This window comes from Canis lupus, chromosome 20 (genome assembly GCF_003254725.2).
Source record: "Canis lupus dingo isolate Sandy chromosome 20, ASM325472v2, whole genome shotgun sequence".
Classification (NCBI taxonomy): domain Eukaryota; kingdom Metazoa; phylum Chordata; class Mammalia; order Carnivora; family Canidae; genus Canis; species Canis lupus.
Genome location: NC_064262.1, coordinates 37508259 through 37534286, shown reverse-complemented (window position 1 = coordinate 37534286; position 26028 = coordinate 37508259). Strand labels below are relative to the sequence as shown.

The 26028-nt window shown below is 62.0% G+C and overlaps 2 protein-coding genes across 5 annotated transcripts in view; one reads left to right on the top strand and one right to left on the bottom strand.

The window, feature by feature from the left end:
* STAB1 (stabilin 1) overlaps positions 1-17340 on the top strand; it is a 26966-nt gene extending 9626 nt beyond the window's left edge. For all 3 annotated transcript variants that reach the window (XM_025456101.3, XM_025456100.3, XM_035702424.1), the window contains 52 exons: positions 206-364; positions 771-833; positions 1074-1169; positions 1362-1448; positions 1929-2040; positions 2496-2682; positions 2793-2886; positions 2999-3157; positions 4684-4779; positions 5336-5431; positions 5568-5615; positions 5791-5921; positions 6082-6193; positions 6577-6654; positions 6734-6832; positions 6945-7043; positions 7196-7327; positions 7482-7610; positions 7788-7844; positions 8077-8160; positions 8879-9074; positions 9180-9275; positions 9371-9416; positions 9504-9580; positions 9799-9924; positions 10096-10169; positions 10322-10396; positions 10627-10749; positions 11056-11103; positions 11317-11394; positions 11544-11690; positions 12083-12223; positions 12338-12397; positions 12757-12933; positions 13017-13103; positions 13198-13347; positions 13448-13504; positions 13588-13789; positions 14157-14306; positions 14390-14494; positions 14668-14775; positions 14859-15052; positions 15153-15297; positions 15378-15511; positions 15604-15769; positions 15848-15957; positions 16055-16174; positions 16261-16410; positions 16490-16594; positions 16691-16837; positions 16928-17044; positions 17130-17340. In XM_025456101.3, coding sequence (XP_025311886.1) covers positions 206-364; positions 771-833; positions 1074-1169; positions 1362-1448; positions 1929-2040; positions 2496-2682; positions 2793-2886; positions 2999-3157; positions 4684-4779; positions 5336-5431; positions 5568-5615; positions 5791-5921; positions 6082-6193; positions 6577-6654; positions 6734-6832; positions 6945-7043; positions 7196-7327; positions 7482-7610; positions 7788-7844; positions 8077-8160; positions 8879-9074; positions 9180-9275; positions 9371-9416; positions 9504-9580; positions 9799-9924; positions 10096-10169; positions 10322-10396; positions 10627-10749; positions 11056-11103; positions 11317-11394; positions 11544-11690; positions 12083-12223; positions 12338-12397; positions 12757-12933; positions 13017-13103; positions 13198-13347; positions 13448-13504; positions 13588-13789; positions 14157-14306; positions 14390-14494; positions 14668-14775; positions 14859-15052; positions 15153-15297; positions 15378-15511; positions 15604-15769; positions 15848-15957; positions 16055-16174; positions 16261-16410; positions 16490-16594; positions 16691-16837; positions 16928-17044; positions 17130-17186 — 5886 coding nt within the window. In that variant the 3' untranslated portion in view covers positions 17187-17340. The remainder of the gene's footprint in view (positions 1-205; positions 365-770; positions 834-1073; positions 1170-1361; positions 1449-1928; positions 2041-2495; positions 2683-2792; positions 2887-2998; positions 3158-4683; positions 4780-5335; positions 5432-5567; positions 5616-5790; positions 5922-6081; positions 6194-6576; positions 6655-6733; positions 6833-6944; positions 7044-7195; positions 7328-7481; positions 7611-7787; positions 7845-8076; positions 8161-8878; positions 9075-9179; positions 9276-9370; positions 9417-9503; positions 9581-9798; positions 9925-10095; positions 10170-10321; positions 10397-10626; positions 10750-11055; positions 11104-11316; positions 11395-11543; positions 11691-12082; positions 12224-12337; positions 12398-12756; positions 12934-13016; positions 13104-13197; positions 13348-13447; positions 13505-13587; positions 13790-14156; positions 14307-14389; positions 14495-14667; positions 14776-14858; positions 15053-15152; positions 15298-15377; positions 15512-15603; positions 15770-15847; positions 15958-16054; positions 16175-16260; positions 16411-16489; positions 16595-16690; positions 16838-16927; positions 17045-17129) is intronic.
* NT5DC2 (5'-nucleotidase domain containing 2) lies at positions 17209-26028 on the bottom strand. Of its 2 annotated transcripts, XM_025456103.3 has the most exons (15): positions 25723-26028; positions 24373-24438; positions 21878-22062; positions 21666-21740; positions 21364-21419; positions 21167-21260; positions 20854-20982; positions 20687-20747; positions 20507-20609; positions 20285-20386; positions 20018-20099; positions 18039-18125; positions 17802-17942; positions 17653-17717; positions 17209-17572 (listed from the first exon to the last, which is right to left on the bottom strand). In XM_025456103.3, the coding sequence occupies exons 1-15, from the start codon at positions 25952-25954 to the stop codon at positions 17311-17313; spliced, it is 1740 nt and encodes a 579-aa protein (XP_025311888.2). In that variant the 5' UTR covers positions 25955-26028; the 3' UTR covers positions 17209-17310. The 2 variants fall into 2 exon arrangements, with proteins under 2 accessions (XP_025311888.2, XP_025311887.1); XM_025456102.2 differs by lacking the exon at positions 24373-24438 and having other exon boundaries at positions 25723-26027.

Below are 26028 nucleotides of genomic sequence, written 5' to 3'. Positions count from 1 at the left end.
AGGGTGGGCACGAGCGTGTGGAGGGTGGCACTCCACGTGGCTCAGGGCCCAGAGGCTGGAGCAGTTTTGCTAGAGCAGGAGGCATTGCCAGGGAGAGGGAAGCGGAGACGGCACGCAGGCCAGGCTGCGGGGGTACAGGTGGCAGCGGGCCCAGGTGTCGCCCAAGGCTGGCGGGTTGTGGGTTGTACACCGGGCTCTGCCGCAGGGGCGCATCCTGCTGGGACCCGACGGGGCTCCGCTACGGAGAGTGGATGTGCTGGCTGCCAATGGCGTGATCCACATGCTGGAAGGCATCTTGCTGCCCCCGACCATCCTGCCCATCCTGCCTAAGCACTGCAGTGAGGAGAAGCACGAGATGGTGGCGGTGAGCACATGCCACATGGTGCCAGCTTTCCGGGGGGCCCAGCGCTGCCTGTTGTCCTCCAGTGGGCGGGCAGGCTGCCAGCGAGCGGCCCTGGGGCTAGGGCCTGGGCGAGACCCCACGCACCCACCTGCCCCCCGCCAACTGCCAGGCCTCAGTGGTCCTGTTGATCAGTCCTTCCAGAGGACTCCAGCCTCTTCTGGGCCTCTGGCCCCGCCTTCTGCTACGATTCTCATACCCCACACTAAGCTCTTCCCCACGGCAGGGCCTTTGCCCTGGCTTCCTTCTGCCCTGGCCCTCCTGTCACTGACTCTCTCATACCTGAGGGCTTGGCTCCTGCCGCTTTCCTAGGGTCTGCTGACTAAATGAACCATGACTAACTCTGCCCCCCCGCCCCCCCCCCGCCCAGGGCTCCTGTGTGGACTGCCAAGCCCTGAACACTAGCACGTGCCCCCCCAACAGCATAAAGCTGGTGAGTGGCCCTTGGCGCAGCCCTCGCGGCTGCCCAGTGAGTCTTCTGCCCTGGATCAAGGTGGGGAGGAGGGGCTGTGAGGCTCGGCTGGGCTCAGAGGCAGGCACAGCCTCTCTCGGCCCCACTAAGGGTAGGGGTGTGGGATCCAGAGCACTGAGGGGTCCCCGGACCAGGGCTGCCTAGGAAAGGGGGCCACTCAGGACCCACACCTGCTGAGTGGCTTTGCACGACCCACCCCAGGACATCTTCCCCAAGGAGTGTGTCTACACCCACGACCCTACTGGGCTCAACGTCCTGAAGAAAGGCTGTGCTAGCTACTGCAACCAGACCATCCTGGTGAGCGTGGGCGTGAGTGGTCACTGCGCGGTGGCCCGGGGCCTCCCCTCTGGGGCAGGGCAGGCTGCCTTCCTGGGGCAGCTGTGTTGCACCCCTGAAGGCTTCACCCGGCTCAGGTGGGGCGTGGGAGCAGCAGCGGCTGGGCAGTGGGGGTGGCAAGGCCGAGACGCACCCTTGCTTTGTCTCTTACAGAAACCTGGCTGCTGCAAAGGGTTTTTTGGGCCCGACTGTGCCCAGTGTCCCGGGGGCTTCTCCAACCCCTGCTATGGCAAAGGCAACGTGAGTCCCCCTGCCCCAAGGGGAGGCGTGTGAGTCAGCCGAGGACTCCCAGTGTGTCTGAGCCGAGCCTGCCTCTCTGGCCTCCGGTTTCCTACGTCCAAGCAGTGGAAGCTGGACCATATTGTTTTTTGAGTTTTATTAAGAAATGATTAAGTAGGTGGATTTGGGCACCTATTTTCCTAAAGGTTATTTGTCGGTGGTTTTCTTGTGTGTTCTGTTTTTGCCACTTTGTAATATCAGGGCTAGCAGAGCCAGGGATCAGCACAGGAGTTGTGGATTTCTAGGTTGAGCAGAAGTCACCCAGGAAGCTTCCAGGGCTGGGTGTCTTTTGGGGAGCCAGTGATTTGGAGGTCTCTTCCAGGGTGAGGTCTTTCAGGGGGAGCAGGAGCTCAAAGCTGGCCCGTGGAGGGTGAGGGTGTGCGGGGAGGGGATGAGGACAGTTCTTACCCCATGACCGGTCCTGCTTCCCACCACCTCCAGTGCAGTGATGGGGTCCAGGGCAATGGGGCCTGCCTCTGCTTCCCAGACTACAAGGGCATCGCCTGCCACATCTGCTCCAATCCAAACAAGCATGGAGACCGGTGCCAGGAAGGTGGGTAGTCCTGGCCCATGCTGCCCGCCAGGGAAAAAAAGGGTCTGCTTGGAAGCAGGGCTGGGGACTCCCAAGAAGGAGACTAGAGCCCCAGGAGGAAGGGTGAAGGCCAGAGGGAGGGGAGGAGACTTTGAGAACAAAAATAGATGTCCCCTTCACCCATGCCAGGAGGAGAGCTGTGGTTAATCTAAAGCATGCAGGATTTAGGTCGGATATATAGAAGAACCTTCTGATGGTTTAAGGGCAGGGCAGCTAGACGGGGGTGGCTGAAAACTTCGAATGGTCCCCTTGCATTTCCCCTGCCTGCCCACTGAGTCTGGGGTGGCCTCCGGCTTTGTGAAGTCACGTCCGGGCTGGCTACCATGTTCTGCATTCTCAGCATCCCCTCAGCTGCCTCCTGCTCTCAGGCAGCCCTGCCCTGCCTCACTTTACCCATTCCTGTCTCCTCCCTGCAGACTGTGGCTGTGTCCACGGTCTCTGTGACAACCGTCCGGGCAGCGGGGGGGTGTGCCAGCACGGCACATGTGCCCCAGGCTTCAGCGGCCGCTTCTGTAATGAGTCCACGGGAAACTGTGGGCCCTCGGAACAGGCCCAGAACTGCCACCCACACGCCCGCTGCGTTCGCCAGGGGGGCGTCGCCAGGTGAGCGCTCGCATTTCCTCTCTGCCTTGTCCGGGGCAGGGCTTGTCGGCTCATCCAGCCTCTGGCCTCTTCCAGAGGCTCACTGGAGGCCCTTCATTCACCTGCCCCAGGTGTGTCTGTCTTGATGGCTTTGAGGGCGACGGCTTCTCCTGCACGCCCAGCAACCCCTGCTCCCGCCCAGGCCGTGGTGGCTGCTCAGAAAATGTCAGTCTCACTGTCCCCTCCCTGAACTCCTGAACTCCTGACCCAGGGGCGGGAGGGGGGCTCCCTTTCCCTCAGCCCGCTGCCCTGGGTCACTTGACTGTGGTTCTCACAGGCCGAGTGTGTCCCCGGGGCCCCGGGCACCCACCACTGCACGTGCAACAAGGGCTGGAGCGGGGACGGCCGCGTCTGTGTGGCCATTGACGAGTGCGAGCTGGATGCAAGAGGCGGCTGTCACGCCGACGCCCTCTGCAGCTATGTGGGACCCGGGCAGGTGAGGCACGGTGGGCCTGAGGCAGCAGCGGTGGGGGTGGTGGGGGCTTTGTTCCAGGGGACTCTCACCCCACCCCACCCAGTTTCAGGAACATCCACTCCGAGAACTCTCACTCAGGGTCTCAAACTCAGGCACAAGTGAGAACCCAGGACTCAGAAGTAGTGTCAGTCTAGGAGCAGCCCAAGTGTGCTGGGGACAGCACAAAGGCCAGGATGGCTTTAGGGGAAGCCACATGCCAGCTCTAGGCCAAGGCTGCTTTTCCCCAGTCAGAAGGCTGGGGCTCCATCCCTCAGGGTTGAGGACTCTCACCCTTGGAAGCGGGTCCACGGGGCCTCCGCTCTACCTCCCCAGGGCCACTGTCTCTGACCACTGATTCTTTCATTCACTCGTTGGGTTCCCACCTGGAACCGGGAGTGCTAGTCCCTGTTTTAGGCTTAAGAATGGGATGCTGAGCAAAGCAGACGAAGACCCCTGCCCTGGGTGATGGGGGGAGTGATACCTCGAACTCTCTGGACTGCTGGAAAAGCAGTTGCAGAGTTTGCAGCCTCAGACTTCAGCCACAGAGTCTCAGCATCTGGAGGGGTTTTCTTCGTTTTTGTTTTTTTAAGGTTTTATTTATTCATGAGAGACACACAGAGAGAGGCGGAGACATAGGCAGAGGGAGAAGCAGGCTCCCTGCAGGGAGCCCGATGCGGGACTTTATCCCGGGACCCCAGAATCAGGATCATAACCTGAGCCAAAGGCAGATGCTCAACCACTGAGCCACCCAGGTGCTCCACATCTGGAGCTTTTCGTGTGAGGCACATCAGGCCCACGACCCCATGGACTGGGCAGCACTCGAGTATCTAATATGCCAGTGGAGAGGCCAGGCCTGGCTGGCTCAGGGTCAGGTGTGCAGGCACCTGCCCCGCGATGGCTGGGACTGCCTGCCTGCAGGGCCTCAGGTGCTCACCACAGGTGAGCCCGGCTGGCCATGAGGGCTCACGCTCCCAGCTCCACGAGGAGCTATGCTGTTCTAGTTGCGGAACCAAGGACCAGGACAAGCAGGTTGAGATGCCACCCCCCCTTGCTGACAAGGGTGACTGAGGTCTGGGGAGTGTCACCAGTCACTTGGCTGCAGTGGGGACAAGCCCTGGACATGGGCACTTAGCGGGAAGGCTCAGAGCAGGGTGGCAAGGTCAGAGGTGGGTCTGTGCCGCCATCCCTGAGGCCAGTCCCACAGACACCTGCCCGCTCACCTCCCACTGCTGGCCTCTCTCAGGTCTGAGAGCAGAGGGGTACCAAGTCCCCACAGATGCTTCCCTGCCATCGCCATCGCTTCTCTGGCCTCTTCTCGAGAGCCAGGTTCCCCTCGGGGCCTCCGGTTCCTGGTCTGGAGCGGGGTTCTTTAAGGATTGGGCTGGGAGAAGCTCCCCGGGTCTGAACAAGCCTCCCCAGGGCGCAAGACCCACAGAGAGTGGGGGAGTGGAGGAGGAGAGGGTGGGGACCCCTGGTGAGCTGAAGCCCTCTGCTCCCAAACTCTCCAGAGCCGCTGCACCTGCAAGCTGGGGTTCGCAGGAGATGGCTACGTGTGCAGTCCTATTGACCCCTGCCGGGCAGGCAACGGTGGCTGCCACGACCTGGTGAGGGGCTGAGGGGGGGCCCGGGGGAGGCTCTCTGGGTGTCCCTATGGCCAGGATCGGAATCTTTCTAAGCCCCAAATCCAGACAATGTCGCCCCTTCACCCACAGGACAGAGCTTCCTCTTGTAGTTAAGGCCCCAGCCCCTGCCCTGCCTCCTGTCCCCTGCCCCTGCCCCCAGCCCTGCCCCACTCCGCGCTCCCTCTGCTCTGACCCCACTGTGCCTCGCCCATGTGTTCCCGAAGGCCTCCCAGCTAGCCCCTCCTGCTCTCAGTTCGGGCCTCTGCCCTGTGCTTTCCCAGCCCATCTGTCATGATGAAGTGGGGTAATTCACGTCAAATGCTCAGTGATCTCAGAGAGCAGGGCCAAGCTTACCAAAGGAGCAGTGTGAATGCAGGCTGGCTGGCTGGCTGGAGAGACAGACGGTGGGGCCGGGTGGCAGGACAGGCAGACGGCAGGAGGCTGGGTGATGGGGGTAAGAAGTAGGCTGGGCGCAGTCCAGCTTGCCTTCCGGGTACTGAATGGGGGACCCTGTCTCTTTGCCCCGCCCCCACCCCAGGCCACCTGCCGGCCAGTGGGGGGAGGTCAGCGGGTCTGCACATGCCCCTCTGGCTATGGGGGTGATGGCTTCAGCTGCTATGGAGACATCTTCCGGGTGAGTGGGTCCCAACGCTTGGAGGGGGCATCCTCTCATGCACCTCGGGTGGGAGGGACAGTACTCAGGGTCCTGGTGAGGAAAGGGCTTGGGTCTGTCCCTAGACTGATGACCTCCGCTCTTTCCCTCCCCTTAGGAGCTGGAGGCAAATGCCCACTTCTCTGTCTTCTACCAGTGGATCAAGGTATTCAGGGCACAATACTGGGGTTGGGGCTCAAATCCAGGAGGCCTCTGGATGCAGAGGTGCCACATAATATCTCCAAGAGCTGGAGGTGGGGGCAAGCCCAGAGGCTGGGAGCAAGGCATCTCAGGTGGCTGCCTCCAACACTCCTCCTGTCCCCTTGTCACCATGCGCACAGAGTGCTGGCCTCACTCTCCCTACTGGCAGCCGAGTCACAGCCCTGGTGCCCTCTGAGTCTGCCATCCGTAGGCTGAGCCCCGAGGACCAGGCCTTCTGGCTGCAGCCAAGGGCGCTGCCACAACTGGTCAGGTGGGCAGCCAGGGCAGGGACCTGGGGAGGGGGGAAAGAGACTTCTGTGGGAGACCCTGCCCCTCCCCGAGGTTCTCCTCCTGGCTTGTGTCCACCTCTTGGGGCGGAGCCCAGTCCCAAGGGTCTGCTGGTTACACTCACCCGGTTCCACGCCCCACAGGGCCCATTTCCTTCAGGGTGCCTTCTCTGAGGAGGAGCTGGCCCAGCTGGGTGGGCAGGATGTGGCCACCCTGAGCCCGACCACGCGCTGGGAGATTCACAACATCAGTGGGGTACGTGGTGAATTCTGGGCAGAAGAGAGGACGGTGCAGGGCCCAGGAGGGCACTTGAGTGACCACTAGCTCCCCAGACCAGGGCCCCCGGGGATGAAACTGAGATCCCCTGGACTTGCCCAGGGCCAGCAGAGGGTGTACTCAGACCAGTGTCTCTGGGCCAGCAGTCAAGTCTTTATGTGTGTGTGCATGTATACACCTGCCCCTTCTGTGCAAGGGCCCTGGTGTGGGTGTGTGCGGCCATGGGGGTTCTGAAGGTGTCTGGGCCAGGCTGGGGGCCACCAGGAGACGCCCGCGTGCCCAGCAGAGCCTCTGCTGGTGCTCTACCTCCTAAGTGTCCGCCTGTGCCTGCCCGTGGCTGAGCTCTGCTTGCTGCTTTCCAGAGGGTCTGGGTGCAGAACGCCAGCGTGGATGTGGCCGATCTCCTCGCCACCAACGGTGTCCTACACGTCCTCAGCCAGGTATGGCCGGAGGGGTGTGTGCGGGGCGCCGCCTAGGCCGCGGGGCGCTGGCGTGCTCACCGGCTCGGTGCTCTGTCAGGTCTTGCTGCCTCCGCGGGGGAGCGTGCCGCAAGGCCAGGGGCTGCTGCAGCAGCTGGACCTGGTGCCTGCCTTCCGCCTCTTCCGGGAGCTGCTGCAGGTCAGGAGGGGGGAGAAAGGGAGGGAGGGAGGCCTGGAGGGAGGGGGCTGGCTCCGGGGACGGGTCCCAGGGTGACGGTGCCCATCGGTGACCCTGGCCCCTTGCCCTTTAGCACCACAAGCTTGTGTCCCAGATTGAGGCCGCCACGGCCTACACCATCTTCGTGCCCACAAACCGCTCTCTGGAGGCCCAGGGCAACAGCAGCAGCCTGGTGAGGCCGGGGTGACGGGCCGCTGGAGGCGGGGAGGGCGCAAACCTCAGTGAGCCCCCCTCCCACGGCAAAGGGACGCGGCGGGTGGAATGTTCTGTCCTGGGCACTCGGTAGTGGAGCCCGTCAGCTTCTCGGTCCCACCCCCCTGCCAGGATGCAGACACCGTGCGACACCACGTGATCCTGGGGGAGGCACTCTCCCACGAAGCCCTGCAGAAGGGGGGACACCGCAACTCGCTCCTGGGCCCTGCCCACTGGCTCGTCTTCTACAACCATAGTGGCCAGGTTTGCAGGGGTGGGGGGCTGGGAGCCTGCAGCCTCTGCTCCAGAGACCACCCATCCTGGGAGACCCCTCCCGAACCCCTCCCCGCCAGCCTGCAGCCCCAAGGTGAAGGTAAAATGTTGGGGGGTGGACTCAGCCTCCCACTGCCCCCCTCAGCCCGAGGTGAACCACGTGCTGCTAGAAGGCCCCATGCTGGAGGCCCCTGGGCGCTCACTGTTTGGCCTGTCGGGGGTCCTGACTGTGGGCTCAAGCCGCTGCCTGCACAGCCACGCCGAGTCCCTGCGGGTAAGAGGCTGAGGCCCCGGGGGAAGAGCTGGGCGGGGGAAGGGGGCTGTTCAGAGCTGGGAGGTGCTAGCTGGCCTGGCTGGCAGGGGGGCCCTGGACAGGGTGGTGGTGGAAGGAAGGAGGGCTTGGGGGCCCCACCCCAGGAGCACCTGACGCTCTGCCCTCCTCCCACCCCAGGAAAAATGCGTAAACTGCTCCCGGAGATTCCGCTGCAGTCAGGGCTTCCAGCTGCAGGTGAGGATGAGGGCTCAGCACTGGCTCTCTGCTCTGCAGGTGTCTCGGCCCCCAGGGCCACCCCATCTCCCTGCTAGAAGGCCGGGGGCCCAGGCTGGCCTGCCTCCATCCCTCCCTGGCCTGCTGTCCTGCTCACCTGTCACACCCACCTGTCATCTGCCTGTTTCCCTGTTCTTCGCCCTGCTCCTGCACAAGCTGCAGACTGAGCCCTCTGGTCTGTCCCCTTTTCCAGAACACCCCCAAGAAGAGCTGTATCTACAGATCCGGCTACTCCTTCTCCCGGGGCTGCTCTTATACATGTGCCAAGAAGATCCAGGTTTGCCTTGCAGCACCCCCACCCCTGAGTCTGACCAGCAAGGGGGAGGTGGTAGGGGCAGCCCGGGTGGCTCAGTGGTTTAGCGCCACCTTCAGCCCAGGGCGTGATCCTGGAGACCCGGGATAGAGTCCCACGTCGGGCTCTCTTCAAGGAGCCTGCTTCTCCCTCTGCCTGTGTCTCTGCTTCTCTCTGTGTCTCTCATGAATTAAAAAAAAAAAAAAAAAAAGCAAGGAGGGTGGGTGGGAGTGCAGGCCCAGGGTAGGAACCTGGACTAGATTTCAAGAGCAGAGGCAGGGCTCAGCCTCCTGGACTAGATTTCAAGGCACGGGTGACTAGATTTCACCCGTGAGGCACTAGGGTGAGGCAGGCAGAGCAAGGGCCCAGAGAGACAGGTCTGAGAGGTCAGTGGGGCCAGTCTCTGTCCCCCTGGCCATGCCCCGGGGAGGGGAGAAGAAGGGGTTCAGCCTGGACTCCATCAGGCAGGCCCCAGGGGCAGTCCCCCAGCCTGAGGCTCTGTTTCCTCACCCTGCCACGAAGCAGGGGGCAGCGGGCGGGGTGGATTGTAGAAGTAGCCCCCGGTTTCCCTGGCTCCTGCTCGCTTCATTCTCTGGCTCTGTGGCCTGTCCCCCACGCCTCCCGCCCTCCGAATCCCCTCCGCCTCATCTCCCTCCTCCCTACACCTGGCCCTTGCCGGCCTTCCTCCACCGCCTCCCCACAGGTGCCCGACTGCTGCCCCGGCTTCTTCGGCACACTGTGTGAGCCATGCCCGGGGGGTCAGGGTGGTGTGTGCTCGGGCCACGGGCAGTGCCAGGACCGGCTCCTGGGCAGTGGGGAGTGCCGCTGCCACGAGGGTTTCCACGGAACGGCCTGTGAGATGTGCGAGCTGGGCCGCTATGGGCCTACCTGTGCCGGAGGTGAGCCCTGGGTGGGGGTGGCCGAGGACAGCGGGTGTGGGGACAGCCCCGCCGGGGCAGGCTGGAGGCTCTGGGCAAACCCTGTCCTTCCTGTCCCGCTCCCAGTCTGTGACTGTGCCCACGGGCTGTGCCAGGAGGGGCTGCAGGGGGATGGCAGCTGTGTCTGTAACGTGGGCTGGCAGGGCCCCCGCTGTGACCAGAGTGAGTAGCCTCAAGGGGGAGAGGTGGGGGACTCCTGGGGAGGTGGCTCCTGGGTCCAAATGACCAGAACCATCTTCTACATCCTCCTCTCCCAGACATCACTGCCCCTCAGTGCCCGATGAAGTGTGACCCCAATGCCAAGTGAGTGAGCTCCACCTGGGGCAGGGAGGCCAGCGGGTGGGGCCCAGGTCAGGCTCCCAGGCTCACCTGCACCGCCCTCCCTCCCAGCTGCGTACAGGACTCGGCTGCGGCCCCGGCCTGCGTGTGTGCCGCGGGGTACTCGGGCAACGGCATCAACTGCTCAGGTCAGGTCATCCTGGTGCTCGCAGCGCCCACTCTGAGATTTTCAGGGACTTTCCCTGCAGAGCCCTCCCCAGGCCTCCTGGGTCTAGTTTCTATCCCAGTCCCATCTCAGGTCTTACCCTTCCCTCTGACCCTTTCCGTTCTCCCATGCCCTCCTCCCCTGCCCCCATGCCGTCGCTGGGCCTGCTCCTCACAGCTCTCTGGGATCATCTACCCCTAGAGGTGGACCCTTGTGCTCATGACCATGGGGGCTGCTCCCCCCATGCTAACTGCACCAAGGTGGCGCCAGGGCAGCGGACATGCACCTGCCAGGATGGCTACACAGGAGACGGGGAGCTATGCCAGGGTAAGGCTGGGGTCCCCACCTTGCATGTACGTGGGGCCAGGGGTCTGGCTTCAGTGTTGTAAGACTAGGAGAGGCTGAGGGGCTCACAGGGACCCTGACAGCATGGTGGTGACACCTGAACACACAGATGAACGGAAGGGCCACCTCTCACGCCAGCGTCTCTCCCCGCAGAAGTCAACAACTGTCTCATCCACCACGGGGGCTGCCACATGCACGCCGACTGTATCTCCACAGGCCCCCAGCAGGTCAGCACAACAGAGGTGGACACTGGGGCTGTGCCACTCTTTCATGGGTGGGGGGTGCCCTCAGACCAGGCAGGGGAGGAGGAGCTCCTTCTGTCCAGGGCGCTGGCCTGGTCTTGGGTCCCAGCAGCCGCACTGATCAGAATTTGGGACAGGTCTCCTGCAGCTGCCGTGAGGGTTACAGTGGGGATGGCATCCGGACCTGTGAACTCCTGAACCCTTGCTCCCAGGTCAGACCCCAGCCCTGCCTCATTTCACAGGGGAAAGGGACTTAGATGGGAGCCAGATCTCCCTGCCCCATTACGGTCTCTGAAGGGTGAGCCACCCCCACCCCCCACAAGCTCAAATCTGACTGCTCAGGAGCAAACGGGGCTTTGGGGGCTGGACAAGGGTCTTTGTGGCCCCTAACCCAGAGGAGTCTGGGAGCCACTGATGTCTCTGTCTCCTATCCCCGCCTCAGAATAATGGAGGCTGCAGTCCCTATGCTGTGTGCAAAAGCACAGGGGATGGCCAGAGGACGTGCACCTGTGATGCGGCCCACACCGTGGGTGATGGCTTCACCTGCCGCGCCCGTGTCGGCCTGGTAATGATGCCCAAGTTGGACCCCTGACCCAGCCTTGGTGATGACCCCCATGGGCCTGACCCAGGATATTGGTTAAGACTCCAGATTTGATCCTGATCCTGGCCTTGACCATGACCCTGACCCCCTGACTCCACCTGGGCCTGACCCAGCTATGATCCATGAAGCTAATCCTGAACCCAGCTCAGACCCCCGGCTTTCCTTTCCTCATCTCTGCCTTGGCCAGACCTTGGGCTGCAGGTGCTGGGACAGGCACCAGGCCCTGAATGGGGGCCACCCAAAATCTGAGCTGATCCTCGCCCCCCCCAGGAGCTCCTTCGGGACAGGCATGCCTCATTCTTCAGCCTCCACCTCCTGGTAAGTGACCAGCTGGCTTCCAGTTCTTCAGCCCAGCCCGGGCCTCTCTGAACTGCAGGTCCCACCTGCCTCTGGGCCTCCACCTTCTCATTTGGTCAGGGGGTTGGCTGTTCTGGTCTCTCAGAGCCCAAGTCTTTCCTAGAAGATCCTTGGAAGCAGCAAGCGGGTTGCAAATTGCCCCTTTCCACTCAAGCTGTTACTCCCTCCCTCCAGGAATACAAGGAGCTCAAGGGTGATGGGCCTTTCACAGTTTTTGTGCCTCGTGCAGATCTAATGACCAACCTGTCCCAGGTAATGCACCCCTCCCCCACCCCGACCCCCATCCCCAGCAAGGCTGGGAAGGGATGGGCCCTCTGGGGCAGGTAGGGCAGGGGTGGGTGTGCTGGGGGCAGAGGTAGCAGTCAGGGGGCCTCGCTCTACCCTCACGACTCCCACTCCAGGATGAGCTGGCCAGGATTCGCGCCCATCACCAGCTTGTGTTCCGCTACCACGTGGTGGGCTGCAGGCAGCTGAGCGTTCAGGAGCTGCTGGAGGAGGGCTATGTCACCACGCTGTCGGGGCACCCGCTGCGCATCCACGAGAGGGAGGTGGGACCAGGCCGCCTGCCCACCCCACAGACCCGGAACTCAGCCGCTTTTGAGCCCTGCCCCTACGCACCAGTGCCCTCTCCCAGCGCATTTAAGACCCTCTCACCTCCCCTGGGCCGGGTGGGCTTTAAGTGAGAGGGAGATGGACAAATCTGGCTCCGGACCATGCCCACCACCGAGGGTCTGTCCCTGGGCCCTGGACTTCTGAGCCTGGCCCTGAGCCCCTGCCTGCCCCCCACCCCCACCCCCACCAGCCACACACGGTTTCCCCATTGGCTTGGCCCTGCCCACCTGCCGCTGGAGACTCCTGGGGCAGGTCCCGTCCCCCACCTCGGCCCCAACCACTCAGCCTCTGACCCCCCACCGATGGGCTCCCTTCCTCCCGCCTCCAGGGCAGTGTCTACCTCAATGACTTCGCGCGGGTGGTGAGCAGTGACCACGAGGCGGTGAACGGCGTCCTGCACTTCATCGACCAAGTCCTGCTGCCTCCTGACGTGCTACACTGGGAGCCAGACGCTGCCCCTGTCGTGCGGGTATGAGGGGAGCGGCCCAGGCCTGGGAGCTTGCAAGACAGGCTGCAGGGGGGCACGGAGACAGGCTGCTCCCTCCTTGCCTGACCTCAAGGCTCACCAGTGCCTTTTCCACAGAAAAACGTCACCGTGGCCGCTGAGAGCTTCGGTTACAAGATCTTCAGCGGCCTGGTGAAGGTACTGTTCCCGTGTGTGTGGGCATTGTGTCCCTGGCTATGTATGCAGGTGACTGTCCCTGTGCGAGTGACTGTGTCTGGACACTCACCTGTATTTTAGTGTGCACATAGGCTGAGTAAGCGAGCCTCCCAGTGTGAGCACAAGGGTGTGCATATGTGTGCCCACGTACTTGAAAGCGGGCGAGGTGTGTGCAAGTTGACCCCTGCATGTAGGTCCCGTGTGCATCTGCCTGGGATGGCTACAGAAGAATGTGGCTGGCGAGAAGGCCACGTGGGTGTCGGAGCCCCTTCCTTGTCTCTGTGTTCCAGCCCTTATGTCTGCCCACCAGCCTGACTCCTGCGCTTGCTTCTCCTTGCCAGATGGCTGGGCTCCTGCCCCTGCTTCAGGATGCGTCCCATAGGCCCCTCACCATGCTGTGGCCTACAGACGCTGCCCTGCAAGCCCTGCCGCCTGACCGCCAGGACTGGCTGTACCATGAGGATCACCGGGACAAGCTGGCAGCCATTCTGCGGGGCCATGTGATTCGCAACATTGAGGTGGGTGTACCCCCAGTCCGTGGTCCCCACCTCCTGCCACCCAGCCTGCCTGCCCGGCTCCAACCATAGCTCCATCTGCTCAGGCCTTGGCATCTGACCTGCCCAACCTGGGCCCACTCCGCACAATGCACGGGACCCCCATCTCCTTTTCCTGCAGCCGTGCCCGGCCGGTGAGTCTGGGAAGGAGGGAAGCAGGAGTCAGGGGCTCTGGCCGTTGGGGGCTGCGGCATACCTGTGACCCCCTGTGCTCTCCTCTGCCCACAGGGTGAGCTCACAGTGGGTGAGGAGGATGCCCACATCGTGCAGCGGCACCTGCTCTTTGAGGGTGGTGTGGCCTATGGCATCGATCAGCTGCTGGAGCCACCTGGCCTTGGTGCTCGCTGTGACCGCTTTGAGACTCGGCCGCTGCGGCTGGTGAGGGAGGCCATGGGTCACAGGTAGACAGGCAGGGACCCTCACTGGCCTGGCCTGTCCATCTATCTGATCTTGCCGTGTTGGCTCCCATTCCTTCCAGAAGTTCTGCAGCATTTGCGGGCTGGAGCCGCCTTGTCCTGAGGGCTCACAGGAGCAGGTAAGGGCCTGGGAGCTGGGGGGGGGGTTCAGGAATGGCCCAAGGACCACTAAACTCAGGCTATTTGACTCCCCTTGGCCCAGGGCAGCCCCGAGGCCTGCTGGCGATACTACTCAAAGTTCTGGACATCCCCTCCACTGCACTCTTTGGCACTGCGCAGCATTTGGGCCCGGTCCAGCCTCTGGGGCCAGCCCCAAGGCCTGAGCAGGGGCTGTCACCGCAACTGCGTCACCACTACCTGGAAGCCCAGCTGCTGCCCTGGTCACTATGGCAGTGAGTGCCGAGGTGAGTGTCCTGAGGTGGCAGGTGCTGCTGACCGGCCCTTTTGGCACAGCTCTGGCTTCTGCTCCTGGGAAAATGTGTTGGGGTGGTAGGGAGAAGACAGTTCTGGGTGCTGAGCGGATTTTACTGGGTGAAAATGCTCTGAGAGGCAGGGTGGGTGTGGAAATAAATGGTGCAGAGCCTACTAGGGGTGCTGGTTGGAGCATCTGTGGGATGCTCAGCAGCAATGGGGACTTTAGTGAGCTGCAGCTTCTGGAAGAGGCTTGGCTGCCCCAGGTGCAGGATGGACAGTATGGCTGGGCTGGGGGTGCATGTGGTAGGCGTCCTGAGGAGAGCCCGGGCCCCACCTCCCTTCTCTTACCCACCCTAGCTTGCCCTGGTGGTGCCAGCATCCCCTGCAGTGGCCATGGTGTGTGCATGGATGGCATGAGTGGCAGTGGGCAGTGTCAGTGCCACTCAAGGTTTACAGGGACAGCATGTGAACTCTGTGCTTCGGGTGCCTTTGGGCCCCAGTGCCAAGGTGGGTTGTCCTGTCCTACCCTGCCCTCTGAGCCCTGGGGTCCGCCACACTGACCCCACCCTCTGGCCTGTCCCTCTCTCCAGCCTGCCACTGCACCTCCCATGGCCGCTGTGATGAGGGCCTTGGGGGCTCTGGCTCCTGCTTCTGTGATGAGGGCTGGACCGGGCCGAGCTGTGAGGTGCAGCTGAGTGAGTGCTGTGTCGGTGCCCACCCCGAGTGCTTTTATCTGCTGGCGGACCCCCGTGCCTGCCCCAACTGCATGCTCAGGCGGAGGCACTGAGGGGGGCTACGGGAAGGGGGCAGGGGGCATCTGGGAGGGCAGCTCCTAACCGGGATGTTGTGGTGGGCCCTGGGGGGGCAGAGCTGCAGCCCGTGTGTGCCCCGCCCTGCGCACCCCAGGCCAGGTGCCGCGCAGACAACAGCTGCGAGTGCGGTCTGGGCTATGAAGGGGACGGTCGCACATGCACAGGTGAGCAGGGGTGTGCCATGTGAGGTGGGAGGCCCCCCGGCCCCTACCTGTCACCTAGGCCTGCCACTCTCTCCTGCCCCCAGTGGTGGACCTGTGCCGGTACTGGCACGGCGGCTGCAGCCAGCACGCCAACTGCAGCCAAGTAGGCACCGTGGTCACCTGCACCTGCCTGCCTGACTACGAGGGCGACGGCTGGAGCTGCCGGGCCCGTGACCCCTGTGCCGACGGCCGCCGAGGGGGCTGCAGTGAGCACGCGGACTGCTTGAGCACTGGCCCTGTGAGCAGCGGGGGAGCCCAGCAGCAGGGTGGGGAGGTCCACAGAGCGCCCACCCCGGCCCTGGGTCCCTGAAGAGCACCCATCTGCTCTCCCGCCCCAGAACACGCGGCGCTGTGTGTGCCATGCCGGCTACGTGGGTGACGGACTGCAGTGCGTGGAAGAGCCGGAGCCGCCTGTGGACCGCTGCCTGGGCCAACCACCACCCTGTCACGTGGATGCTGTGTGCACTGACCTCCACTTCCAGGGTGGGCTTCCCTGCCCGCTCCCACTGTCCCTGCTTTGCCTCCGTGCCGCGGGGCTGACCATGCGTCCCTCCCTTCTGCAGAGAAGCAGGCCGGTGTCTTCCACCTCCAGGCCCCCAGTGGTCGTTACGGCCTGAACTTCTCGGAGGCCGAGGCGGCATGTGCGGCCCAGGGAGCTGTTCTTGCTTCTCTTCCTCAGCTCTCGGCTGCCCAGAAGGTGTGTGGGGCCCAGGGATCTAGAGCCTAGTCTATGGGGTCCCCTCGAGTTGGGGCTTTGGTCTCAAGTGTCTTCCCTGCCTGTCTCTGCAGCTGGGCTTCCACCTGTGCCTTCTGGGCTGGCTGGCCAATGGCTCGGCTGCCCACCCAGTCGTCTTCCCTGCGGCAGACTGTGGTGGTGGTCAGGTAGGCGTCGTCAGTCTGGGCATCCGGAAGAACCGCTCGGAGTGCTGGGATGCCTACTGCTACCGCGAGCAAGGTGCAGCCGAGCCCCCCACCCCGGCCCCCGGCCAACGCCCTGGCTCGGCCCCTGCCCGCTGATCCACCTTTCCTGCAGATGTGGCCTGCCGGTGCCGCCATGGTTTTGTGGGTGACGGGATGAGCATGTGCAACGGGAAGCTGCTGGATGTCCTGGCTGCCACGGCCAACTTCTCCACCTTCTATGGGGTCTGCAGGGGCCCAGCCTTAGGGCTGAGGGTGTGGATAGCTGAGGTCCCTGGGGAGGGAGCCTGCTCACGGTCCTATCTACAACCCCTTTATCCAGATGCTGCTGGGCTATGCCAATGCCACCCCTCGGGGCCTTGACTTCCTGGACTTTCTGGACGATGAGCTCACCTACAAGACACTCTTCGTACCTGTCAACGAAGGCTTCCTCGACAACATGGTAACTAGCAGGGGCTGCAGGCAGATCCAAGCCCATCGCTGATGCCTCCGGCTACCCTGGACCAATAGGCCTTGCTTTGCCCACAGACACTGAGTGGCCCAGACCTGGAGCTGCATGCCTCCAATACCACATTCCTGAGCACTAATGCCAGCCAGGATACTGTGCTCCTTGCCCACTCAGGCCTCAGCCTCGTCTTTAGTGCTGTAGGCCCTGACAACAGTTCCTGGGCCCCCGTGGTAAGTTTGGCTACTGCACCTCCCCCGCTGGCCCCCAGCCATCACTCACCCACTTGGCCTGACTCTGGTCTCCCTACAGGCCCCAGGGGCAGTTGTGGTCAGCCATGTCGTCGTGTGGGACATCATGGCATTCAATGGCATCATCCATGCTCTGGCCAGGCCGCTCTTGGCACCCCTGCAGCCTGTGAGTTGGTGGGGGATGGGATGAGGACAAGAAGCAGAACATGGGGTGAGGGGACAGCCCTGCCCCACGTGGCCTTGACGCTCTATTTGTTTGCAGCGGGCGGTGGTAGCACCGGAGGCTCCACCTGTGATGGCAGGCGTGGGAGCCGTGGTAGCTGCTGGAGCACTGCTTGGCCTAGTGGCGGGAGCCTTCTACCTCCGTGCTCGAGGCAAGGCCACAGGCTTTGGCTTCTCTACCTTCCAGGTAGGGCCATTTTGGGGGCGGAGGGGGAAGGTTGGGAGTAGTTGGGTCCATTGATCTTGCTCAAGGCCCTCACCACTCACCTCTTTTCAGGCAGAAGATGATGCTGAGGAGGACTTCTCCCCCTGGCAGGAAGGGACCAGCCCAACCCTGGTCTCTGTCCCCAACCCAGTCTTTGGCAGCCACGATGCCTTTTGTGAGCCCTTTGATGTGAGTGTGGGGGGTGAGGGACGGTGGAAGGGGACCCAGGACCTGGTTCCAGCCCAGCCACAAATGGTCCTCTCCTCACCCCTAGGACTCACTCCTAGAGGACGACTTCCCCGACACTCAGAGGATCCTCGCGGTCAAGTGACAAGGCTAGAGCCAGACAGAGGCAGGAGCAAAAGGGAGACCACTTTTATTGCCCGCCCTGGACTGGAGCCCAGTGTGGGTGGGACAGGAGGGGTTAGGACCTGCTGTGGACAATAAAGGTGCCCTCAACGGATGTGGGCCATGTCGCTAAGAAAGGGCGTCTTCATGCAGCCAGTGCAGAGCTGGTCCATCCAGAGCGGTGCCTCATGCTGCAGGGGCGTGCGGCGTGGGTAGAAGGTGAAGTCTACCCGGTAGTTGAGCAGACAGCTGAGGGAGGCCATGTAGAGGTCAGAGAAGCGCACAAGGCGCCGTGAGAAGTAAGTGGGGTTGTGGAAGGTGCGAAAGATGCTCCCAAACTGAGCGTTGAACAGCGCCTTGGTGATGCACCTGTGAAGCAGACATGAGGTGCTTGAGGGGGCACAGGGACAGCAGGACCCCTCAGCTCCCCTCCCCTCCCCTCCACCCACCTCAGCTCCTGGCGCTCCTTCATCCAGGCAGCCAGCACCTGCCGCGACTCAGCATCCTGGTACGTCTGGGGGAGATGAGGAGGGTGCTGGGTGTGTGCCCAGGCAGCAGCTCTAACCCCCCAACCCGCCCCTGCCTCCCCACCCCCCACCTGCATGCGCTCCAGCAGCCCGGTGAGCGCCTGCTGCCACGTCAGAGAGTGCATATACTGCTCCGTGTTGATGATGCGGATCTCGCGCTCCAGCTCGGGGATGATGGCACCCGTTCGCCAGCCGTGCCGCAGCATAAGGTCCTGTAGGGTGGGTGGGGCAGAGGATAGGGTTCAGCATCAGCGAGCAGGGCTCCCTCCGTCCCTCTCTCACCACTGAGCCCCGCCTTGCCCCCTCACCGCCAGGTCACTGTACAGGTGGTCTCCAAAGTAGAGCACGCGGGGTCCCCGCCATTCTGTCAGGCGCAGGAAGTCATACAGGTTTCCCTGGGGAGAGTTGGGGGGGTACTGCTGAGCACAGTGTACCACGCCTTGTTCTCCACTGCCCCTCCCGAATCCCCAGGGACAGTGAGGCCCCTCCAGCTGGACGCCTGGCTGCCCTTTCCCGTGGCCTCACTGTCCCCTGGCTCTGGCCCTTGTCTCCTCCTCCCCCTCTCAGGCAGGAAGGGGGTCTTCCCCCCAACAGGAAGGTCTCCTGGAGGCCTGGCATGGTGCCCTGTGCCTCCAGGGCCTCCCCTCCCTGTGGCCTCACACCCACCCCAGGGACCCCATGCTGTGGGAAACGAACTCCAGCAGCAAGCCCATGGCCCTGAAGCCCTTCCTGTCCTCCCAGGCCTGAGCCCAGAGGGACTCAGCAGATCTCACTGTGAAGCCATCTGCCCCCCTGCTCCAAAGCCAGAGAAAAGATGAAAGCAGTCAGGCTCAAACACAATAGAGGAAGCTCTCGGGAGAGCAGAAAATGGGGCAGGGGGCCCAGAGCGGGAAGTCCAACAGCTATTGGGGCAGGGGCCCACACCCCAGAAATTAGAAGAATTCATATTTGGCACAAAGGAGTCACTACAGCAGCCTGTGACTGTAAGAGGCCAGGAAAAACAAGCCTTGGTGGACATAGGTGGTCGCAAAAGACTTAATTATTGAATTAAGCTCAAGGCGGGAGGCTGCAGAGCCAAGTATGAGCGGGTGGTGGGGCCGGGATGGGCCCTGAACTAAGAATCTCGAGGTATATCATAAAAAAAAAAAAAAAAAGAAAGAAAGAAAGGGATCCCTGGGTGGCGCAGCGATTTAGCGCCTGCCTTTGGCCCAGGGCGCGATCCTGAAGACCCGGGATTGAGTCCCACGTCAGGCTCCTGGTGCATGGAGCCTGCTTCTCCCTCTGCCTATGTCTCTGCCTCTCTCTCTCTCTCTCTCTGTATGACTATCATAAATTAAAAAAAAAAAATAAAAAATAAGAATCTCGAGGTACAAGGTGCCGCGTCAGGCAAGACAGAACCTGGGGTTCCTGCACAAGGAGACGGCGGTGGGGGTGGCACAAAGACGAGAAGCAAGCAGGATCCAGCACATGCACAAAACAAAACTTCAGATCATCAAATACAAAGAAAAGGCTGCAAGTCGCCAAAGGAGAAAAAGTCCTGTTCCCCACAAGGTGCATGACCCTCCTCAGGCTTGGCTAAGATGCCAAGACAAAAGAGGGCATCACCCTCAGAGCCCAGGAAAAGAGCCTGCGCCCAAGGGGCCATGGAGAGTTGGGTGCCACTGGGTTGTGTGTACCGCATGCAGTCCAGGCCTCAGTTCCCCTGACCCAACTGCTGATGGCCTCCCTCCCCCAGCCCCTGGAACTGCCACCCTCAAAGGGGACCAGCTCAGCCAGGATTTCCGCATTCCATCCACGGCCAAACACCTTAATCCTGTTCCTTAATCGCCACCCACACCCTAGCACTAGGCCCCCTTCTCATCTTCCTAGACACCAGTTAGGAAAAGGGGTCCCCCTCACCCCACCAGCTGGTCTGGCTGCAGCAGTGGTCAGCCCCAAGTAACAGCACCATTTATCATTTATGGGGTATTCAGTAAATGCCTAATTTAAGGGCTTTATACCACAATTCAAGAAGAATGCCTTTTTTTTTTTTTTTTTTTAAATATATTTGACCTCTTTTATAGAAAAGCAAGGCACAGAGAGGTCAAGTGGGCCAGCCAGACTCCCTCTGCTATTGAGTAGTAAACCTAGAATTCAAACCCGGCAGCCTGAGCAGCCTGCGCCTCTGGACACGGTGCGGGGGGGAGGGGGAAAGCAGAGTCACAGCAGATGTGTGGGGGCAGGGCAGGGTTGTGCTGCCAGTCCTCTGCAGCTGGGGCTGTGGTTAGGTCACCTAGATAGCACTCACCTGCCGGTAGATTTTGCCCTTCTCCAGGCGGGTGATGCGGTCCCAGTGCAGGGAGCCCTTCTCATCGAGTTTTCTGAAAGGCCTGGGGCAGGGAGGGGGCAGGAAAGGGCTTGATTTCCAGTCTGGGGCAAGACTGGGGACAGGCACCTTTCCCCACTCTGCAAAGGCCACATGCTGACAAGGGGGTGTCCCTACCCCAAGCACACAGGGTGCTGAGGAAAGGCCAGTCCCCACACCCTGGCCCCATCACCCCTGCTAGGCCCATACTTGCGTCGGTCAGTGAAGAAGCTGGGTTTGTCAGCCTGGACGATGACCACGTCAAAGAGCTGACGCCAGTCGGGACCCACCATGTGCCTCATCCCCTTGTCCCTGGGCAGAAGGGGGGCAGAGGTGGAACAGGCAGCAGGTGGACTGAGGGAGGCCACTCCCCGGGCGCCACCTGCTCCCCCCTCCCCTCAGGACCCTCCTTCCCAACCACAGGCAGCTCACACAAAGCTGAAAGGGCTGTTGGTGATGAGGAACAGCTGTTTCCCATGTGCCACCAGACGGCTCAGGACAGCGAACGTCTCGTCCCCTCTCAGGATGTACTTCTCTAATGGGGAGATGGGTCTGTGAGGGCCAGCCTGGTCCCTGGCCAGGAAGCCACACAGGGCTACTGTCTACCCTTACCCATATCCCGTTCAATCCACTGGTACATGAGGCCTTTCACGTGCACATCTCGGATGGCATCCTGGGGACAATGCAGGACAGTAAGGATGCAGTGGGGCAGAGGAAGGCCTGCCCTGCTGAGGCTGCCTTCACCTTCCCTGCCACCCCAAGAGGCCCAACATCCTCACCGTTACATCCTTGTAGAGATGCGCTTGGTCAAACTCCAGGCCATGACCCAGAAAGTGGTCTACCACGCAGGACAGCAGCGCCATCTCCGGCAGCGAGAAGATGTCCATGAACTGCTTGATGGAGGGACCCTGCAGAGGGGGCCACCACCTCAGCAAGCCCTCCAGCTCCACCACCCCTAGCCCTGGAGACCAAGGCTCCGAATCTGTCTTGGGACACTTGTAGAGAGGCACTGCCTGCGGGTCAGGGCCGGCCCACTGGGGTGTGTCGAGAGATCACTGAGCTGGCTGCCCGGGGCAGTGGCATATGGAGTACCTTGCCATAGAAGCCGCTCATCTGGTACAGAGGGATATGCTGGGTGCCCCCATATAAATCGATCACCTCCTCATCAGGCACAGGCTGGAGGCCCCTGAGTGGGTGTGCAGACATCATGAGTCCAAAGTGGTCCTGAGGTGAGGCCACAGCATATAGTTGCGGGGCGGGGGTTGTTAGGCTGGGAAGTCTGCACTGACCTGTAGGCCGTCCCCAGCTGCACGTAGTGGAAGGCATCAATCTTCATCAGAAGGCTCTGGGGACAGCAGAGTAGGACAGGCGGTGAGATGGGAGTTTCTGTTGGCCTGGAGCCAGCCTCTTCTGGCCCCCGGTGCCAAAGCCCCAGTGGAAAGGTACCAAGGGGATCGTGTGCCTGTCAAGAGGGAGCTGCAGCTTTGAGGCCAAGTGGATCGCCCCCTTTAGAGAGGGAGGGCTAAGGAAGCAGTGCTGACGCACATCCAATCAGGAGGGGGTCACTGGAATCTGTGGCCTTGCCACTCACCTTCTGAATGTCGTAGTGGAGGCCTCGGATGGCAAAGCTGGGGTCATAGTCATACTTCCGGATCCCCTCTGGGTACTGTTTGGGAACAGGGGTGGGCCAGGCCTGAGCCAGCTGCACTACCACACCTCCAGCTGAACAGCTGCCTCAGGGGACCCCCATGACTCAGCCTGGAGTTTCTCCAGGGCCTGGGCCACTGGCTTGGCCAGCCTCACCTTGTAGTGCTCAATTAGGATGTCACGGGCAGCACTGAAGATCTCGGGGTGCAGCGCGTCTGCATACTGGGCCAGCGTGTAGTCATAGTCAAAGCCATAGACTTCCACATCACGCAGGCTTATCTCATTGTTGGCATAGATGGCTGCTGGGTTCAGGAGACTGCAGACCTCGGGGGGCAGGAGGTCTGGAGGGAGGAGATGCAGGTATGATGAGGAGGATGAGCACAGCAGCAACAAATAATTACCGAGCACTTTCTAGGTGCACAGGTCTGGGGGCCTCGTGAAACTACCAGCGTCATCTGAGCCCAAGGCTGCATATGGTCAAACTGAGGATCAGAGAGTTCACTTGCCTGGGCTCACATGGTTGGGGTAAGGCAGAGATGGCACTGGGCCAACACCCCTGCTGGAGCTTCTAACGGTGGGTCTTGGGTTACACCACTGCTCACAGCCCAGCAGGTGCACCGAGTCAATCTTTCCTCCAGGCTCCCATCACCCCATCGGAGCCATGGCCAGGCTCAGACCCTTTCCATCTTGCCTGCAGCCTGGGCTGGGGAACATGACAGGAGTGGGGGATACTGGGTATCTCCTGTCACTTGGACTCCCAGCTCTGAGCACCTGCCACAGCCTGTGGCCCCTCTAATCGGATTTCAGCTGCCCGCCAGTCTACATAATGACATTTGCTGCTTCTAGCCAGGGAACATTGCTAATTACGACAGGCAGGACGTGTGATGTTGGGTTGTGGGCCAGTAACCAGGCTGCTCCCCCCTAGGGATGTGGTCACAGCCACCTCAGGCACCTGGCTGCTACTGAGGTTGAGTGAGGAACTATGAAGAATAGACTCTTAAGAGTCTTAGGGAAGCAGGGGAGGATAAGGGCTCATCTGCCTCAGTTTCTCCATCTGTACAGTAGGGGAGGTGGATGGAGAAAGGACATGGGCTTTGAGGTCAGACAGACCAGGCCAAGCCCTACCTCTCACAGTTGTGACCTCAGATTCCCTATCTTTAAAGGGGGAATCAAAACTGTGCCTACTTACAGAATTACTGAGAGGGCCATACGGAACGTGCTGTGTGTGGCATTTCCACTCTGCAGCAAAGTAGGATTCGATGAGCGATGCACCTCTGGAGCCTGTCACCTCCCTGTCACAGGTTCCCCTGCATCGCTCAAGGAGTAGGGGCTACTGGAGGGGGGACAGGCAGGACTAGGAGCACAGGGCACCGCCTTGCAGTAGCTCCAGGTGGCCCCATTCCTGAGACCTCTAACCTGTGGTGGAGGCCCACACAAACAGCCCAAGCCTCCAAGGAATTCCTGTCTCAGCCACAACCAGGCATGCTCTTGAAGCAGAAGCTCTGGGCCATGCAGCATGCCTGGCAGTTGCCTGTGCTCAAAAGCAGACACTTATGAGCTCCCATGCTCCAAGCTTTGCCTTGGAGGCCCCTTTGGAACACAGGCTCCACCCCTACCCCCTTCCCTTTGGAGCCAAGGGTAGGGTGTGGGTGGGGGAACAAGTGTAGCTGGTTCCTTTAGGGGCCGCAGGCCAACACAAGCCTGGCACAGAGCAGCTGTTTGACAGACTTGTGGGTGCAGACAGAAAACTCCTCACTTGGGATGCACATGAGACGCAGCTGACCTCAGCTCTCTAGGGAGCTGCTTCTGAGATGCCCCTCTGGTGTCACTAGGGCCCTGGGCCTTGCCCTCTGCAGGAGCCTGAGTTCCTGGGCACCAACAGTGACTCTTGGTACAACACCAAGAGACGGCCAGGAGGGGTGGGATCCCTGTGGCAGTGCGGCCCCTTGCTGGCAGGGTGCTGGCCAAGCCCAGGCTTTCACCTCTGTCCTTGAGGATGTTCCTGGGGATGGATGATCCTCTGAGGAACAAAGCAGGATGGGGAAGCAGCCCATACTGTCTGCCCTCCTGACAGGATTTCTGGACTCTGGGGGCCACAGGGCTGTGGTGGTGCGCAAGATTGGGTGAACTGGATGTACCCCCTCACTGGGCTCACTGTGCCCTCTTTTGCTTTTCTCCGCCTGCCCCACTCCTGCCCCAGGCTCCAGGGCTGACTCTTCCCCACGGCAGCTGTAAGACTCACTGTGGGTGCCATCCTCCCAGCTGCTGCTGTGTGCACTTGCTGGGTGCCTTAGAGGCTCATCATGTTCAAGCCTCACCCCAATCCTGTGAGGTGGTCACACTTATTCATCCATCATCCAGAGGAAGAAACGGGCTCAGGGAGGTGAAGTCACTTGCTCTAAACCATCCAGCAGTAGGCATCGGAGTTGAGGTTCAAATGGAGGTCACTCCACCTGCCTTAATCACTCTCCCTCACCTTAGCCCAGCCCTCCAGTGTCCCTACACTAGTAGGGAGGCACTAAGCCTGGCATAGTTTTGCCCACAGGCATTAGCCCAGGGCATATCTCAGTGCCCAGAATCTCCCCCAAAAAGCCCAGTCAGGAGAGGGGAGTCAGGACTTGGGTGCAAGGCTGGCTCATCCCGACGCTCACCATGGCATCCGAGAAATGACCTTGCCCCTTTCACATCAAGAGAAGCAACGGTGTCTTTGTGAAGATCTGAAAATATGGATGAGCGTGGTGTGACAAAACCCAACAGACCTCCCTATGTTCTCTCCCATACCTACAAGGCAGGCAGGCTTCTCCAGACCCAGAGCAAAGGTATCTTCTTAAACAGCCTCTCAGGCCTGGCCTCTCCACTGACAGGGTGGTGGTGGTGTGTGTGTTGTGTGTGTGTGTGTGTGGGGGGGTCCTGATAGAAGCCCAAGGGCTTCAGAACCTTCATTCCTCAGGGTCTTAACTATTCTGCCTTGAGCTTCTCAGGTGAGTCCTGTCCAGCTCTCCACACAGCTACACTGGAAGCCCCATGCTCTCAGCTGGAATCTTCCAGGCAGGGCCACTTTGTCTTACCAGACAATGAAAGCAGCACCACCCTTGGGGGCTCCTCTGGAAGGTCCCTGCCCTTTCTTGGCCTTCTGAGTCATCACCACAATCCTGGACAGTGGCCCTAGGGTTGTGTTTTACCCTGTGGACACTGAAGGTCTGAGAGAGTGAGGCCCGCGAGTACCACCTGGCGTGTCGGTGAAGCTATGGTCAAGCCCAAACGTATCTGTCTGCTGCAGAGGCAGAGCCTCAGGAGATCCGGGCCAAGTGCTGAGCACCCTCAGCTCTCTGGCCTCATCAGGGCATCCCAGCACAGCAGGACCTCTGGGGGGGGAGGGGGCCTCAGGCTTCATCAGCCCATTCTGCAGCGGGAGAGAGTGCTAGAGAGGAGGGTACAGGGGGTAAGTGTCCTGGCCCCGGATGCAGCCACCCTTGTGGACTCCAGGGCCCTGGGGCGGCTTGGTCTCGTTTCTCCAACCAATACCTTCCCCTCCTGCGCTGAGAGTCCTCCGGACCTCGGTCGCAACCTACAGGCGCTTGCAAAGCCTAGTCGGTCTCCGCTCGGGTCGGGCAGCGCCGCCGGCGGGCTTTGTCCCCGACGCTCCCGCCCCAACCACGGGCCCCTAAGAGAACAAGGGGTTGGGGGCATTTCCGCCGCAGCCTCCCAGCAGGCGGGACCGCCAGGAAGGACGGTGGGGGCTCCGCATTCCGGAGGCCGCTGCGGGCACCCCGAGCTCCCGCCGACGGCGCTAGGGCGCAAACCTCCCGTCTGCCCACCTGCCTCCGGGCGTCGGGGTCGCGGCGGCCCCAGAAGCCTCCCGAGGAGCCGCCCGGGCCGCGGGGCCCCGGAGAGCCCCTCGAGCGCGCGTTCCCCGGCAGCGGCGCCCGGGGCTGCCCGAGACGGCGGGTCTGCGTCCGCCCGGCGGACACCCGGCGCCCGTCCCGCCGCGGCTCACCCACCGTGCACCAGCCTCCTCATGTCCTGGTAACGCGCCCACAGGTGCGCGCTGAGTTCGGCGCCGCCGGCGGGCGCCGGGGCGGGCGCGGAGCGCGGGGCGCCCGGGCAGTGGGCGCCGGGCCCCGGGGGGCCGCAGCCAGGGCAGGAGGGCGAGGACGAGGCGGCTCGCGGCCCGCCGCGGCCCCCGCACGGCAGCCAGCGCCGAGCGGCCGCCCGCAGCCCCGCACCCGCCATGCCCGCCGCGCGCCGCCCGCGCCGCCCGCCGCCCGTCGGCCAGTCCGCCGCCCTCCGACTGCGCGCCCGCCACG

Coding starts and splice junctions, on each gene's coding strand:
- NT5DC2 (XM_025456103.3), bottom strand. CDS start 25,954: ATGGCGGGTGCGGGGCTGCGGGCGGCCGCTCGGCGCTGGCTGCCGTGC. Junction 21,741..21,877: donor TCCTAATTGAGCACTACAAG/GTGAGGCTGGCC, acceptor GTTCCCAAACAG/TACCCAGAGGGGATCCGGAA. Junction 20,983..21,166: donor TGAGCGGCTTCTATGGCAAG/GTACTCCATATG, acceptor CCCCCTCTGCAG/GGTCCCTCCATCAAGCAGTT.